Source organism: Harpia harpyja, chromosome Z (assembly GCF_026419915.1).
Source record: "Harpia harpyja isolate bHarHar1 chromosome Z, bHarHar1 primary haplotype, whole genome shotgun sequence".
Classification (NCBI taxonomy): Eukaryota; Metazoa; Chordata; class Aves; order Accipitriformes; family Accipitridae; genus Harpia; species Harpia harpyja.
The window spans coordinates 71,766,158-71,781,099 of record NC_068969.1 but is presented as its reverse complement, the minus strand read 5'-3'; the positions used below and the strand labels follow the sequence as shown (position 1 = coordinate 71,781,099).

The 14,942-nt window shown below is 44.8% G+C and overlaps 2 protein-coding genes across 6 annotated transcripts in view; one reads left to right on the top strand and one right to left on the bottom strand.

Annotated features, from left to right (window-relative positions):
* Positions 1–12,031, bottom strand: part of TUT7 (terminal uridylyl transferase 7) — a 37,562-nt gene extending 25,531 nt beyond the window's left edge. For 2 of the 5 annotated variants that reach the window (XM_052775962.1, XM_052775964.1), the window contains exons 1-4: positions 11,918–12,031; positions 6,379–6,899; positions 798–973; positions 121–237 (exon numbers count right to left, since the gene is read on the bottom strand). In XM_052775962.1, the coding sequence (XP_052631922.1) occupies positions 121–237; positions 798–973; positions 6,379–6,868 (783 nt within the window). In that variant the 5' untranslated portion in view covers positions 6,869–6,899; positions 11,918–12,031. Of the gene's footprint in view, positions 1–120; positions 238–797; positions 974–2,084; positions 2,288–5,245; positions 5,365–6,378; positions 6,900–7,600; positions 7,619–11,917 lie in introns of those variants that run through there. The other 3 variants (XM_052775963.1, XM_052775965.1, XM_052775966.1) reach the window with 3 other exon arrangements.
* LOC128136665 (basic proline-rich protein-like) lies at positions 11,059–14,939 on the top strand. Its single transcript, XM_052776585.1, has 3 exons — positions 11,059–11,080; positions 11,234–12,356; positions 14,891–14,939. Exons 1-3 carry the CDS (start codon positions 11,059–11,061, stop codon positions 14,919–14,921), a joined length of 1,176 nt encoding a protein of 391 aa, XP_052632545.1. The 3' UTR covers positions 14,922–14,939.
* Positions 14,940–14,942: the final 3 nt, after the last annotated feature.

Sequence of the window (14,942 nt, the reverse complement as noted above, 5' to 3'; positions counted from 1 at the left end):
CAAACACGGTGAAAAATAAATGCAGAATCATTTTAGAAGCAGTGCAGTTTCCTTGTCATTAGTAGGGTGAAGACAGTTTCATAAATCTGCATTTTATGCTTTTTCTTGTCCTTAACTCACCTTTAGGCTCTTCTTGTGTCTTTTCTCTTTAATATGCTTATGAGCAAAAGCCACCGACTCAATCAAAACATCACACAGTTTGCAGGTATATTTAGCTGATGGGTAGCTTCGAGGTTGCTAAAATAAAGATAGTAAAAAATCCTAAAATACAGAAATATACTACCTTCATTTCATTCAATACCCTTGCTAAGTTGAATGACTGTAACTCTGAAATCCACAAACACTCACTTCAGCTTTCCTAACTCCATTTTTACAGTCTAAAAGCTTGCATATCGAGTATAATGCCAGAAGAATGGTGGTACTGGGTCAATAAAGCCCAAGACCTTGTCTTTTACAGTGGAAAATACCCAATGCCCATGGAAGAATATATTAACTGAAAAAACATACAGTAAAACTTTTCTAGTCCACTGCCCCAGTGTCTAGTGATCTGATGTTAATGCATGACCTAAAGGAGCTGCCATTTTCTGTGCTTAAATTGCTGCTAAACCAAGATTTATTATAGTAAAAAACCAAAGGACAACCTGCCTTCTCTTGACAATTCATTAACAGCACCCATTTTGTATGTTACATCAATTCTATAGACTTTCTAGCTACAGTCAGAGAAATTGCTCAAAGTGCATCCTCTATATTGTATTTACAGACAAAAAAATAGGAAAGGTTAGTAAAGACAGTGGCACCTTCTTCAGTCTATAAATGCAGTCTCGCTTCAATCGTTCTTCAGCTTGCTGCAACCCTAGAAGTTCTTTTGCTGACAGCACAGATTCATCTATGACTGGACCATCCACTTCATCTTGATCATACTCATCTTTTCTAGTTCTTCTTGATCTTCTTGGCTTCCTAAGCTTCTTCATTTCTTATAAAGAGTTACAAGAGAAAATATGTCAAATAACTTAAGAGCACCACACAGCATTTTGTTTGGTTTTTTTCTTTAATTATCATTCTACTATTTGCGAGTCAAAGAAGATATGAATCGTCTACCCTGCATGGTTTCATAATCTGTTCTGTGCAAGTCTCATAACAGCAAGTGTGTATATTTATGTCATAACCTATAGTACCTTTGCTCCGAACTACTAAAAACCACAAATTTGTCCCACTGAAGTCACCAACCTTATATAGTTTTGTTATAGCTGGCAAAAAACCCCCAACTAAATGCAATAGATTTCACTGCCTAGTTAGACATACCTGTATGTCTTTATAATGAAAAGGTAGAATACATCCAAAGATTTCAGGGTGCCTGGTCAGGTTTAGGTAGACAAACAAGCTAGAAAGTGAACTGACCCATAGACCACTACGAATATCACAGAATTAGTGAGTGCAGGCCAATCTGAATGATTTGTAAGAGCTAACAGCACTATGATACAGCACTGCCATGGCTTAGCTAACATACTACAATTTATTATCACCAGTAATAACAGCCTGTTAATGTCACTCGCCTTTCAATTAAACCAGCATATGGATCAATAGTGCCTGCACATTATTAAATAGACAAGTGGAAAAAAAATAACCCCTATTGGCTACGTAAGTCAATAGATAATGAACTTGCTAAGTATTTGCACACATTGCTTAATAAAGCTATAAAACTGGCAGAATAAACGTGCTTAGAAAGCTTGTTATCTTTACAGCAAAAGTTCTGGAACAAATTAATGTAAATACCACTTCTACTTTTAAGCAAACTTTGTCATCATTTTGAAGCAGGAATTGCTACTGGTCCAAAGAAAACCTGTGAAAATTGTCTCAGGAATGAATATACACAGGCCAGATTTTCACACATGACTTTAGATCACATCTTACCTTCCATTTGAACAGCTATATAGGATGTCCAGATGCATGGAATTTGTAAAGTTCCCTGCTTCTGAGAAAGTTTATGCAACTTCCTTAGACTCCAAAACCCTTATCACAGCATGTTTTCATTTGTAATACTTAAAAAAAAGATAAAACACAAATGCTCTACCAAATACACTTACAGAGTTTCTTTCCTGTGACCACAATTTTTGTCTCTAGTAATTGGCAAAAGGGAAACAACCTGACTGTGTCTTTTCAATCAGTTGTTTGATTCAGTTCACCAAGCAGCACGCACGTGCTAGTGTTGTAAACAGGACCAGGACAAGAATGGTAATATTTCTCTCAGCAGCAGCACAAGTTTATGCTGGAATAAACAGAACTTAGACTTAATATGTTGCAGGGACAGTACTCCAAAGGAAGCTCCAAGGAGCAGAAACAGAAGTCTGAGTCTCTGTCCTGGTTTCAGCTGGGATAGAGTTAACTGTCTTCCTAGTAGCTGGTACAGTGCTATGTTTTGAGTTCAGTATGTGAAGAATGTTGATAACACTGATGTTTTCAGTTGTTGCTCAGTAGTGTTTAGACTAATGTCAAGGATTTTTCAGCTTCTCATGCCCAGCCGATGAGAAAGCTGGAGGGGCACAAGAAGTTGGCACAGGACACAGCCAGGGCACCTGACCCAAACTGGCCAACGGGGTATTCCATACCATGTGACGTCCCATCCAGTATAGGAACGGGGAAGTGGGAGGCAGAGATTCGCGGCTCGGGGACTGGCTGGGTGTCGGTCGGCGGGTGGTGAGCAATTGCACTGCGCATCATTTGTACATTCCAATCCTTTCATTATTGCTGTTGTCATTTTATGAGTGTTATCATTATCATTATTAGTTTCTTCTTTTCTGTTCTATTAAACCGTTCTTATCTCAACCCACGGGTTTTGCTTCTTTTCCCGATCTTCTCCCCCATCCCACTGGGTGGGGGGGGAGTGAGTGAGCGGCTGCGTGGTGTTTAGTTGCTGGCTGGGGTTAAACCACGACAGTCTCTGAACTTTACACAACCCTTCCATTTCCCATGCTGACTCTCCTGCTCAAACTCCTAAGACCTGCCACAGTTGTTTGACTACATTTTTACTGATCAGTGTAGACAGAACCTGGAGAAAAATGGGTATTAAAGTAATGTCTTTGCAGGAAAGCATGTGACAACTACTTACTTACCAATTATTTCTGTAACCACTAAGTAACTTAAAAAAAAATTACAAAGTAAATGAATACTTCTAATATTTGGTAGTTACAGTAGTGACAATCTAATTACAGGTTAATGACTAAATAAAGTACTAAAGGCAAGATAAAATTAAAGCTTCCGCAGAAAAATCAGTGCCCCAGAGATTTGGTAAACTCCTTCCTTATAAGCTACAGTAAAAAGGGATAAAGGTAAAGGAAAGGGACAACTACATAAAGGATTTCAAGTAAAAGGAAATGCTAAAAGAAATGTTTTTAGTAATTGTTTGCTTCTTGACATAGAATTAAAGCTTCTGAAGGGACCTCAAGAGGTGAGCTATGCCATGCCTGTGCTTCGAAGCAGGATGAAATGAACTTTGTCAGTCCTGAGCAATGCTCACCTAACCTGTTTTTAAAGGCCTTCAGGTACATACTCCATGAGCTGCGCAGACAATCTCCCCAGTACTTCCCCAGCTTTACCATTAGAAACTTCCCCTTTATTCCTCATCCAAATCTTCCCTGCTCAATTTTAGGCCCGTTGCTTTGTGTCCCATCTATTGGAAAGATGCAAGCCAGATTACTACATCAGCTTTTTAGTACTTTTCTAGACAGCTAAAGACTGTTATCATGCCTCCCTACCCTTTCCTTTTGCAGAAAGATTTGAGATGGTTTACAGTTTGTGTAGTTTCTATTTTCTATGTACCCTGGCATTCTTCTTGCTCTTCTTTGGACTGTTTTCATTTTACTCATTCAAGTAGGGTGCCAAGGCTGGACAGAGCACTGCAACTGAGTTTACCAGACTTAGAGAAAAAGGAATACTTCAGGCTGTGAGTCTGTTTTCATGCCTCACAACACCATGACACTGACTACTCAATATCATCTTCTGATTCACTACGATTTCAGATTCTTCTCTGAAAAAAATACTACTTTATAGTAACTTTTCCTCCTTTATTTGTACAGTTGACATTCTTACTGAAACAATGGCATTTGCACGTCTGTTCTATTTCATCCTATATGTGGGACATTTCTCCAATTGTGCAGTTATTTTAATTGACCTTTCTGCTTTTCTGCATTCAGTTCCTACCAGCTCCACAGCATATTTGTCCTGGTTTCAGCTGGGATAGAGTTAATTGTCTTCCTAGTAGCTGGTACAGTGCTATGTTTTGAGTTCAGTATGAGAGGAATGTTGATAACACTGATGTTTTCAGTTGTTGCTAAGTAATGTTCAGTCTAAAGTCAAGGATTTTTCAGCTTCTCAAGCCCAGCCAGTGAGAAAGCTGGAGGGGCACAAGAAGTTGGCACAGGACACAGCCAGGGCACCTGACCCAAAGTGTCCAACGGGGTATTCCATACCACGTGACATCACATCTAGTATAGGAACTGGGGGGAGTGGGGGCAGGGGGAATCACCGCTCAGGGATTAACTGGGCATCAAGCAATTGCACTGTGCATCATTTGTATATTCCAATTCTTTTATTATTACTGCTGTCATTTTATTAGTGTTATTATCATTATTAGTTTCTTTTCTGTTCTATTAAACCATTCTTATCTCAACCCACGAGTTTTACTTCTTTTCCCGACTTTCTCCCCCATCCCACTGGGTTCGGGGGAAGCGAGTGAGCGGCTGCGTGGTGCTTAGTTGCTGTCTGGGGTTAAACCATGACAATATTCAAATTTAAAAGCACACAGTTAATAAGCATGCTGTCTTCATTCATCATCAGAATAGTGTAATAAACATTGAACAGAACTGAATCCTCATAGATGCTTGCTCAATGCTTCCTATCATTCTAACAAAATCTCTGGTAAGTATTTTCTGAGTATAGTTATGTAATTAGCTCTGCAAGTCTCTTGTATTAATTTCATCTAGAGAATTTTCCTCTAGTTTACTTACAGAGCTGTCACATAAGCGTCTAAAGTACTACAGCACTAGTACTAGCAGTATCTACCTACTGCTTCTCTCATGTCCACAGGGGACTGATCACTATTTTAAAGAAATAAATTAGAAGGAATTGGCATACTTTTTTCTTGACAAATCCATGTTTGCTGCTACTCATCTCTCTGTTACCTTTAAAATACTTATAGCAGATTACATTATTTGTTCCAGAACAGATTCCCAAGATTAAAGTTCCATACCATTTTTTTAATTCCACTTTTAAGAGACGCTTGCCCTTTCCTATATGCCAGTAGCTCACTTCTGAAAAAGTTCTCAGGTATGATTGCCGGTGGTTCCAAAAATCTACTTCAGTGAGTTCCTGAAGTTTCACAGAAAAAAGTTCATTAGACCCAGCAAATTCGAGAACAAACTTGCAAAAGCATTCTACTCTGCTCTCTCCTCATCTGAGGTTGAGCTTAAGTGTGCAATTTACTTCTAACAATGAGAGACACTGGGCACCTGCTCACAGTTTACCCTCTTAGTGGCAGCTGATATCAAGGCAAAGGACATTCAATTCCTGGACTTCCCAGTATCAACCAGCAACAGCTTTCCTTCTCAGCAGGGGGGCAGATCAATACTGACTTTGGCCCCCAGTCTTAACTAAAAGAAGACAGATCTCTTGTTAACAGGCAGTTGTTCCATGTTAGCAGCACCTCATTAGTCTTTCTTATTTTATCTAATTATATTCTCTTCTTTAAAGCCTCCTCTTTCTGCTTTGATCTACTTACACTTCCTTCTAGTACTTGCATTCAATGAAGACCTTATGATATTGATCACTTTACCCTCGCTTAGCTGGTTCTTCCTTGCATTTCAACACTTACGGCTTGTACTCTCATTATTAGTACCAACTGCCCATAGAGAAGTTCAATATGCATGGAGAGTTAGTTCTGTGTTATTGCTGTATTACTGTTGCTAGTATTAAGTTCTCACTACACCTACAAGGCATTGTTTTCAGTCTTCATTAAGACATGTTGTTACAGACCTCATCAGTAGCTCCAAAATCCTACCCTGTATCAATTTAACTGAAACATCCCTTGTTAGCCTTGACAGATTCAATCAAATTGTACCTGGAAAACTGCAAACAGGGACACTACACAGATGTTGCAGTCTACTTACTCCTACCACTTCTACACTAACTTATAAAGACAACACAATTTATAAAACAAGTTCTGTATCATTCGCTGTAACAATTTGTTTAAAGTGCTGCAGTATAGTACAGTCAATAGTTTGCAATATATGACAGAACAAAGATGATTTTTTTGCTTTAACAGTGAATCTTGGAGGGGCTACTTTACTGGATAGCTATGTAAAAAGCAACAAACGTGCTGATTACCAGAGTTTCCTTTCTGTGTGTCTGCCACATCTTCTAAGTCTTCCTGAAGTTGTCGTCTTACATTTCTGTTTCCAGCACCTTCAACTTCATGAAAAGAGTCCTTTCTTGCCCTGCCATGCACAGGAATCCAGGCAACAGATCTGTACTCTCTCCAGCTGTCAGAAGTACCATGGTGGTCATCAGATACCCACTTCTTCATCTGGTCTCTTTGGGTATCATTTAACTTTGACCCTTGACTGTAAGTTGTGTTTTTAAGTGAATTTGGGCTACTGAAAACACTACGTGGCCCTCGCCTGGGACTGCTTCTGTAATGACCTGGTGTCCCCCTTTTCTTTTGCAGGCTGCTATCTATTTTATTGCTATGGCCATTTCCATATTCATCCATGACTCGGTAGTCTTTCTGTAAGGGACTTCCTTTTAATTCTTCCTGATGTAAAATTTCCTGTTCCTTATTTTGTTTGGCAAAGCAAGGTTTTGCAGCATCTCCCATGGTTATTGCTGTTCAATTTAGTGATTCCCACCTAGAAATTAAAAAGTTAAAGTTGTATTTTAAAATTAATCAAGCAATAAACATTGGTTATTATTTGTTATGAAAACCTCAACAACCAAAGCCCAGGCTCTGTAATAACATCAAGGCAAGCAAGTCTTGGTGGAAAGCAAAATTTGCTCCAACCAAACAAAAGGCAGTTCAAAACTCAGCTAGGTTTCTTCTCTTAAAATATCTAACATCTATGAGTGGTTCACAAATTGCAGAGACAGCCTATGGCTTTTTTGAGCATTAAGGTCTAGACGCCTTTAGGACAGATAACTACTTTTAAGAGTCCACATCAGTCTCAGCTCAGTACAGGAAAGCTTTGAAAGAATGACTGAAGGAACTTCGTAGCATGTAGAGTATGTAGAAGGCAGGAACAAGGATGGCCCCAAAGCCGTTCTATATCATCTGAGTATTCCCCTTTCCCCACAGTAGGCACCGTTCACTGTGTTAGGAATGAAAACTGTGATCAGAGGAGACAGAGACGTAGAAGTTGAGTAGCAATCTATCTGTCAGGCAAATATGATACAATGATTAAGAAACAATGCCGCACTCCCAGTCCACTCTGCACATTTTATCTATACTGGCATTCTGAGGTCTCGTTACTCGGTATTAAGCACTCATATTTCATATTATTTTAGTATTCTCTAAAACATCTGGGCTACCGATTTGCTCTTCCCCGCCCCGCACTTGGTCATGTCCATGTTCTTACTGTAAAAGACTTCCAGGGAGCTGTAAGTCCAATGTTAGCATAAACCCGTGTGGACTGTGAAAGGGGGAAATACCTGGAAGAGACTGGCTAAAGACACATAAGCACCAACAGTCACATCAACACTGAATGGCAGGGCTCATAGAAAGGGCTTTAAACTAGGTTCGAAGGGGGCAAGGGATAAAACTAGGTGCACCAGAGATGAGCCTGGGAGCAGCATGCCGATGTTAGGGGTGGATTCGATGACCCAGCTCAAATGCATCTACGCCAACGCACGCAGCATGGGCAATAAACAGCAGGAGCTGGAAGCCATTGTGCAGCAGGATAGATATGACTTAGTCGCCATCACGGAAACATGGTGGGATGACTCCCATGACTGGAGTGCTGCAATGGATGGCTACAAGCTCTTCAGAAGGGACAGGCAAGGTAGAAGAGGTGGTGGGGTGGCTCTCTATGTTAGGGAATGTTTTGACTGTTCAGAGCTACACGATTCTGATGACAAGGTGGAGTGCTTATGGGTGAGGATGAGAGGGAAAGCCAATAAGACAGATATTGTGCTGGGAGTCTGTTATAGACCGCCTGACCAGGTTGAAGAGACGGATGAATCATTCTACAAGCGGCTGGCAGTAGTCTCAGAATCGTGTGCCCTTGTCCTTGTGGGGGACTTTAACTTTCCAGACATCTGCTGGAAATACAACACAGCAGTGAGTAAACAATCTAGGAGGTTCCTGGAGTGTGTGGAAGATAACTTCTTGACACAGCTGGTGGGTGAGCCAACCAGGGGAGGAGCCTTGCTAGACCTGTTGTTTACGAACAGGGAAGGACTGGTGGGAGGTGTGATGGTTGGAGGCCGTCTTGGGCTTAGTGACCATGAAATGATAGAATTTTCAGTTCTTGGTGAGGCAAAGAAGGTGGTCAGCAAAACCACCACTATGGACTTCCGGAGGGCTAACTTTGGCCTCTTCAAGGCACTGGTTGAGAGAGTCCCTTGGGAGACGGTCCTGAAGGGCAAAGGGGTCCAGGAGGGATGGACATTCTTTAAAAAGGAAATCTTAATGGCTCAGGACCAGGCTATTCCCATGTGCCGCAAGTCAAACCACTGAGGAAAACGACCGGCCTGGCTGAATGGGGAGCTTTTGCTAGGACTTAAGAAAAAAAGGAGAGTTTATCATCTCTGGAGGAAAGGGCAGGCAACTTGGGAGGAGTACAGGGATCTTGTTAGATTATACAGAGAGAAAATTAGAAAGGCGAAAGCTCAGCTAGAACTAAATCTGGCCACTAGTGTAAGGGACAACAAAAAATGTTTTTACAAATATGTTAACAGTAAAAAGAATCCCAAGGAGAATATCTATCCTTTAATGGATACAGAAGGGAACGTAGCAACCAGTGTTGAGGAAAAGGCCGAGGTACTTAATGCCTTCTTTGCCTCAGTCTTTAATAGTGAGTCCAGTCATCCTCAGGGTACTCCACCTCATGAGCTGGAAGGTAAGGATGAAGAGCATAACATACCCCCCTTAATCCAGAAGGAACTAGTTAGGGACCTGTTACACCATCTGGACACTCACAAATCTATGGGACCTGACGGGATCCATCCAAGAGTACTGAGGGAACTGGCTGAGGTCCTTGCCAAGCCACCCTCTATCATCTATCAGCGTTCCTGGTCAACAGGGGAGGTCCCAGAGGACTGGAGGCTTGCCAATGTGACTCCCATTTACAAGAAGGGTCAGAGGGAGGATCCGGGGAACTACAGGCCTGTCAGCCTGACCTCGGTACCAGGGAAGATTATGGAATGATTTGTCCTGAGAGCACTCACATGGCAAGTCCAGGATAAGAGGGGGATCAGGCCCAGTCAACATGGGTTTACGAAAGGCAGGTCCTGCTTGACCAACCTGATCTCCTTCTATGACCGGGTGACCCGCCTAGTGGATGAGGGAAAGGCTGTCGATGTTATTTTCCTAGACTTCAGTAAGGCCTTTGATACTGTCTCTCATGGCATACTCCTTGAGAAGCTGGTGTCTTGTGGCCTGGACAAGTGCACTATTCACTGGGTGAAAAACTGGCTGGATGGCCGAGCCCAGAGGCTAGTGGTGAATGGGGTGAAATCCAGTTGGCGGCGGGTCATGAGTGATGTTCCCCAGGGCTCGGTGTTGGGCCCTGTTCTGTTTAATATCTTTATTGATGATTTGGATGAGGGGATTGAGTGCACCCTCAGCAAGTTTGCAGACGACACCAAGTTGGGAGGCAGGGTCGATCTGCTTGAGGGTAGGGAGGCCCTACAAAGAGATCTGGACAGGCTGGATCGATGGGCTGAGGCCAATTGTATGAAGTTCAACAAGGCCAAGTGCCGGGTCCTGCACTTCGGTCACGGCAACCCCATGCAGCGCTACAGGCTTGGGGAAGAGTGGCTGGAAAGCTGCCTGGCAGAGAAAGACCTGGGGGTGCTGGTTGACAGCCAGCTGAATATGAGCCAGCAGCGTGCCCAGGTGGCCAAGAAGGCCAATCGCATCCTGGCCTGTATCAGGAACAGTGTGGCCAGCAGGAACAGGGAGGTGGTTGTTCCCCTGTACTCGGCACTGGTGAGGCCGCACCTCGAGTGCTGTGTTCAGTTTTGGGCCCCTCACTACAGGAAAGACATTGAGCTGCTTGAGCGTGTCCAGAGAAGGGCAACGAAGTTGGTGAGGGGCCTGGAGCACAAGCCTTATGAGGAGCGGCTGAGGGATCTGGGGTTGTTCAGTCTAGAAAAGAGGAGGCTGAGGGGAGACCTTATCGCTCTCTACAACTACCTGAAAGGGGGTTGTAGTGAGGTGGGTGTTGGTCTCTTCTGTCAGGTGTCTGGAGACAGGACAAGAGGAAATGGCCTCAAGTTGAGGCAAGGGAGATTTAGGTTAGATATTAGGAAAAATTTTTTTACTGAGAGGGTTGTCAAACATTGGAATGGGCTGCCCAGGGAAGCGGTTGAGTCACCATCCCTGGAGGTATTCAAAAAGCGAGTGGATAGGGTACTCCAGGGCATGGTTTAGGGGGCGTGGTTGACGGTTGGACTTGATGATCTTGAAGGTCTTTTCCAACCGAAATGATTCTATGATTCTATGATTCTATGAATATTGTCTGATTTAAATATAGCCACATACAACCAAATAAAAAAGGTTTTCTCTTTCAAAAGACACGGATGCAGGGAAGGCTGTAGGGCATTTACAAGAAGCACTTAAACAGCAGGAAAAGGGTAGAAAGGCCCTTCTGTTGCCTTTAATATGGGAGTAGGGTACCTGATTTTCTTAACTGTTTTTTTAAGTCCTGCAGGCCCCAAGTGTCTGCTTTCTATAGGCTTGAGGCCTTTAGTGTTTATCCCCCTCTTAAGCAGAAGAGGGTTTTTTTGCTCTTACATGAGTGACAAAACAAGTGGGATTCCTGTCCTAAAGACCTGAATTCATAGCCAGTTATGCACGACTGTGGAGACGCAGGTATTCCAGCTAAGAGCTTAAAGAAAAGTTTCAAACGCAAAAAGTGAACTCGCTCCCTATTTTCGGAAAGAAACTGCTGTCAAACCGGAATTTCAGAGCGACCTAAAACCAGCTTGTTTTAGAGTCATCCCCATAAGCAACGCCCACACCCAGCCACCAGGCTGGATGACGCCATACTCCCCGCACTGGAAAGGAGCAGAGAGTCCAAGTTTACACTCGCCTCTGGCTCCCAACCACGACGCGAGGTGCCGGCCTGGCGGGGCCGGGGCGGTGGCTGGGTGGGCTGCCCCGCAGGGTCAGCGGCAAGCGCAGCCGGGGGACGACACGGCTCCCCGCGGGGCCAGAAAAAACAGGCAGCCCTGGCCAAGTTGCCAACGGGACCCAGGCGGCGGTGTGACGATACCGACCTCCGTCACCACCAGGCAGGAAGCACGCTGGGCGGGCTGGGGCTCCCTTGCTCCCACGCGGCAGCTCCCGGACCCCTCCTTCCAGTCCTCCCACCGGGCCACAACCCCCCACTCCAGTCCCCTCCCCCCCCCCCCCCCGCTCCCCGAACGACCGAAGGCCCGGGGAACGGCCTGGCGGAGGCGGGAGGCCAGCCAGGCGGCTGGGGCGGCGCGGAGGCGGACTGTGGCGCGGCGGAGTGTGGCGCGGCAACCCCCCCTCCCCGTCCCGCTCGCCCCTGCCCCGCCGCCTCAGCCGGACAGCCGGCGGGCGGAGGGGCCGGCGGCGGCCCAGGCCTGGGTCAGGGGTGGTGCGGAGCGGTCGCCGGGGGACACCGCCCGCTGCCGGGGAAGGCCTCGCCCGGCCACCACCCGCCGAGAGACGAGCACTCACCGGCAGCCGACGGCCCGCCCTGCTACGGCCGCCCCGCCATTGTGCCGCGGCGGAAAAGGCACCGGTCCCTCCGCGCGGCCCATCCGCGCGGGTCTTCCGGCAGCCCGGCCCCGCCTCCCGCCGCGGCACCGGGGAAAGGCGTGAGGGCGGGATTTGTAGGTTCGCGTCGGCGGCGGGCGGGAGGGGCCGCCAGCGGCTGGCCCCGGGCCTCCCTTCGGCCTCGGCGCCCTGCCCGCCCAGTGCGGTGTGGGTCGCCGGGCCGGCTGCCGGTGGCGAGGGTGGTACGCCACGGCCAGCCCTGCCAACGCAAGACCCACGAGCGGGCGTGGAAGGCTCTTCCCGGCGGCGGGGAGGAGGCGGCCGTTGGTGTTCCGTGGAGCCCACCTCCAGGGGAGAGGTGTATAGCGCGCACGGCGGTCGTCTTCCTGGAAAGGCAACGGTAAGCAAACTGCACGGGCGTCAGCAATCGCCAAACCAGTACGATGCGGATGGTCCCTGAAGGTGACGTCGTTTGCTTGTCCGCTGGAGAGCTGAAGACGTTGCCACGCCGCTGCGTACCAAAACCAACCCCATAGGGTCTGTGCACCTCATCAGACTGGCCACCCCAGTCGAAGTCGCTAAGGTTCGGAGCAGATCGCTCTTGAGAAAGAGAAACATGAACTACAGGAAGTGGGAAAACCCAGGGCAGGTGGGGAAGCGGACGTACACCTGGTTTCCTGTAGAAGAAAAAAGTTCTACTTTCTTTATCACTAAATTACCCTTCTCACCGAGTTCAGTTTGTTTTGTGAATATTGCTTGCACTTGATCAGCCTCTTCCTCTTACAACTGCCTCTGTTGAAGAATAACTCTGAGATTTAGAATAGTCTGACTGTTTTGTGCAAGGTCTATTTTGTATATATCAAATTAACAAGTAAGGCTGTAGTCAGAAAGGCACACACTTGGCATTCATAGAGTAAGGACACCCTGGAACATTTAGGCGTTGATGTTCTGAGGATGCTTTGTGTGCATTGCCCACTTGGCGAGAATACTCGAGGTCCATCAGAGAGAAAAGAAACGTTAAGGATAATTGGATCTAAGAAATGTAGGAAGTGACTGATAAAAAGAAACATCCTGCCCCAGAAGGTGCCAAAGGCCGGATGATTGACAAAGAAGCGTGAACTGGGGGAAAGGTAAAGGTAGCAGGGGGAGATCGTGGCCACCGACTCAATTCCAGGCTGGAAGAACTTGCCCCGCCCCCACAAGGAGCATGCATGCTAATCTACATAGCAAGTGAGGCTAATTTAAATATAACTAGCCAATGGTAGATGAGATGGTGACTACTAACTAATGCATGTGAATTTAGGTGGGTTTTTACTAATCATGTAACAGAATAAATACATTGTTTTTCTTTGGTGTGGTGTCCTAGCTTTGTGGAATTACCACCTAGCACCCATCTTTGCACAAATATGAAATAAATAATGTCTCTCCCGAGTGTGTGATTATTGGGTGGTTGCACACTGGGAAACGAATCTGCTTTTCAGACAACACCTCTTCTTTCTGCATGCCCTCTTCACTATCTAATTACTGCCTAGTTTACTCTTAGTGCTCTTTTGCATCCAAATTTATGGAAAAGAGGTGCTCTTAACCCACCTCATGAGATGGTCCTCATAAGAATTCACCTTCCCGTTCCAATCCAGACTTCCTTAGCAAAATGTGTACAAATACACAGACTTTGAAGGGAGGTGAATAGTAGAGACTTCCCAAAATTACTTATGGTACCTTCCAAAGACAAGACATTATAGCTTTATAGCCTAGTGCTTTGCATCAGCACAGGAGGCTAAGAAAAGTCTCCTGGCAAGATGCTCTCTGGAGAGGGCCTGGCATGAAAGGATAGCTTAACTTACCAAAACCTTGCTGTGAGCAGATATGGCTGGAATGCCAAACACAGAAATGTTCCTGATCCCTGTCTTGCCTCCTTCTTCTATAAAATTGTTTGAGTGGCTGCAGGCTCACTATGTTTCATGTCATATCGATTGCGGTGGGTCAAACAATGTTTGGTCTTATGGAAGGTCCCCACTAGTGCAGTCATGCAAGGCTGTCTAAAGTTCCTGTCATTTTTATGAAGTTAAAACTGTTGTTTTTATGAAACTCACAGATTCTGTTTTAGATTTCAATTAGATGGATAATTGTATACTCAAATACTAGCATTTTCTATGATCAGACAAATACGAGAGGAAGTGAGCTAAAAGGGTCATACGTCCTAAATACACATGGTGCTCGGAAGACCCAAACTTTGATTAGCTGAGATTATTTTCTAAATAGGTAGCATGAAGATACAGTTAGTCAGCTTTTGTGAGAAAAAGTAAACTTAGCATACTGAATACAAATATACTGAAATGGAAAAGAGAATTAGCAGATCTTGTTAAATTTATCTGGACTAAAAGAAACCAAGAGAGAGAAATTGAAAAATGTTAAAAGAGTACAATTCACTAAATGAAGATGAGCCAGATACATATAAATAATAAGACTGAACGTAAAGGACAAATCACAGTATTGGACATCACAGAATCATATTTTATTTTTGAAGAGATGTAATCTCTGCAATTTCTTGAGCGCTGATCTTGAGTCTGCCACAGACTTTTTGCTCCAGCTTAAAGCAAGTCATTACATTTCCAGTTTCTCCATAACTACATCTACTTAGCTCAAACAAGTATTTGGTACATCTTTTAAATAGCTTTTTTGTGTATTGTGCAGCAGATACCATTTTCCTTTCAGAAAGCTTGCCCACCAAGAAAAAAAAAGATTGAGGTTTTCTGTGGTTTTGTGAGATAAACTGAGCCAATTGGGGATTAGAAACCTGCCATACTGGTGCTAATAGGGATGGGATTGCCCAGGCATAGGAATGGTGGGAAGCAGAGGTGGAGAACCTGTTTTTACTGTGACTCAGCCATCTCTTGGAGCCTCACCCCATACCTACTGTCTTTGTCACCTCAGCATTTCACTGTTGCGACACTGTCCAGCTTGAAAAGCTACTATGAAGTATTGA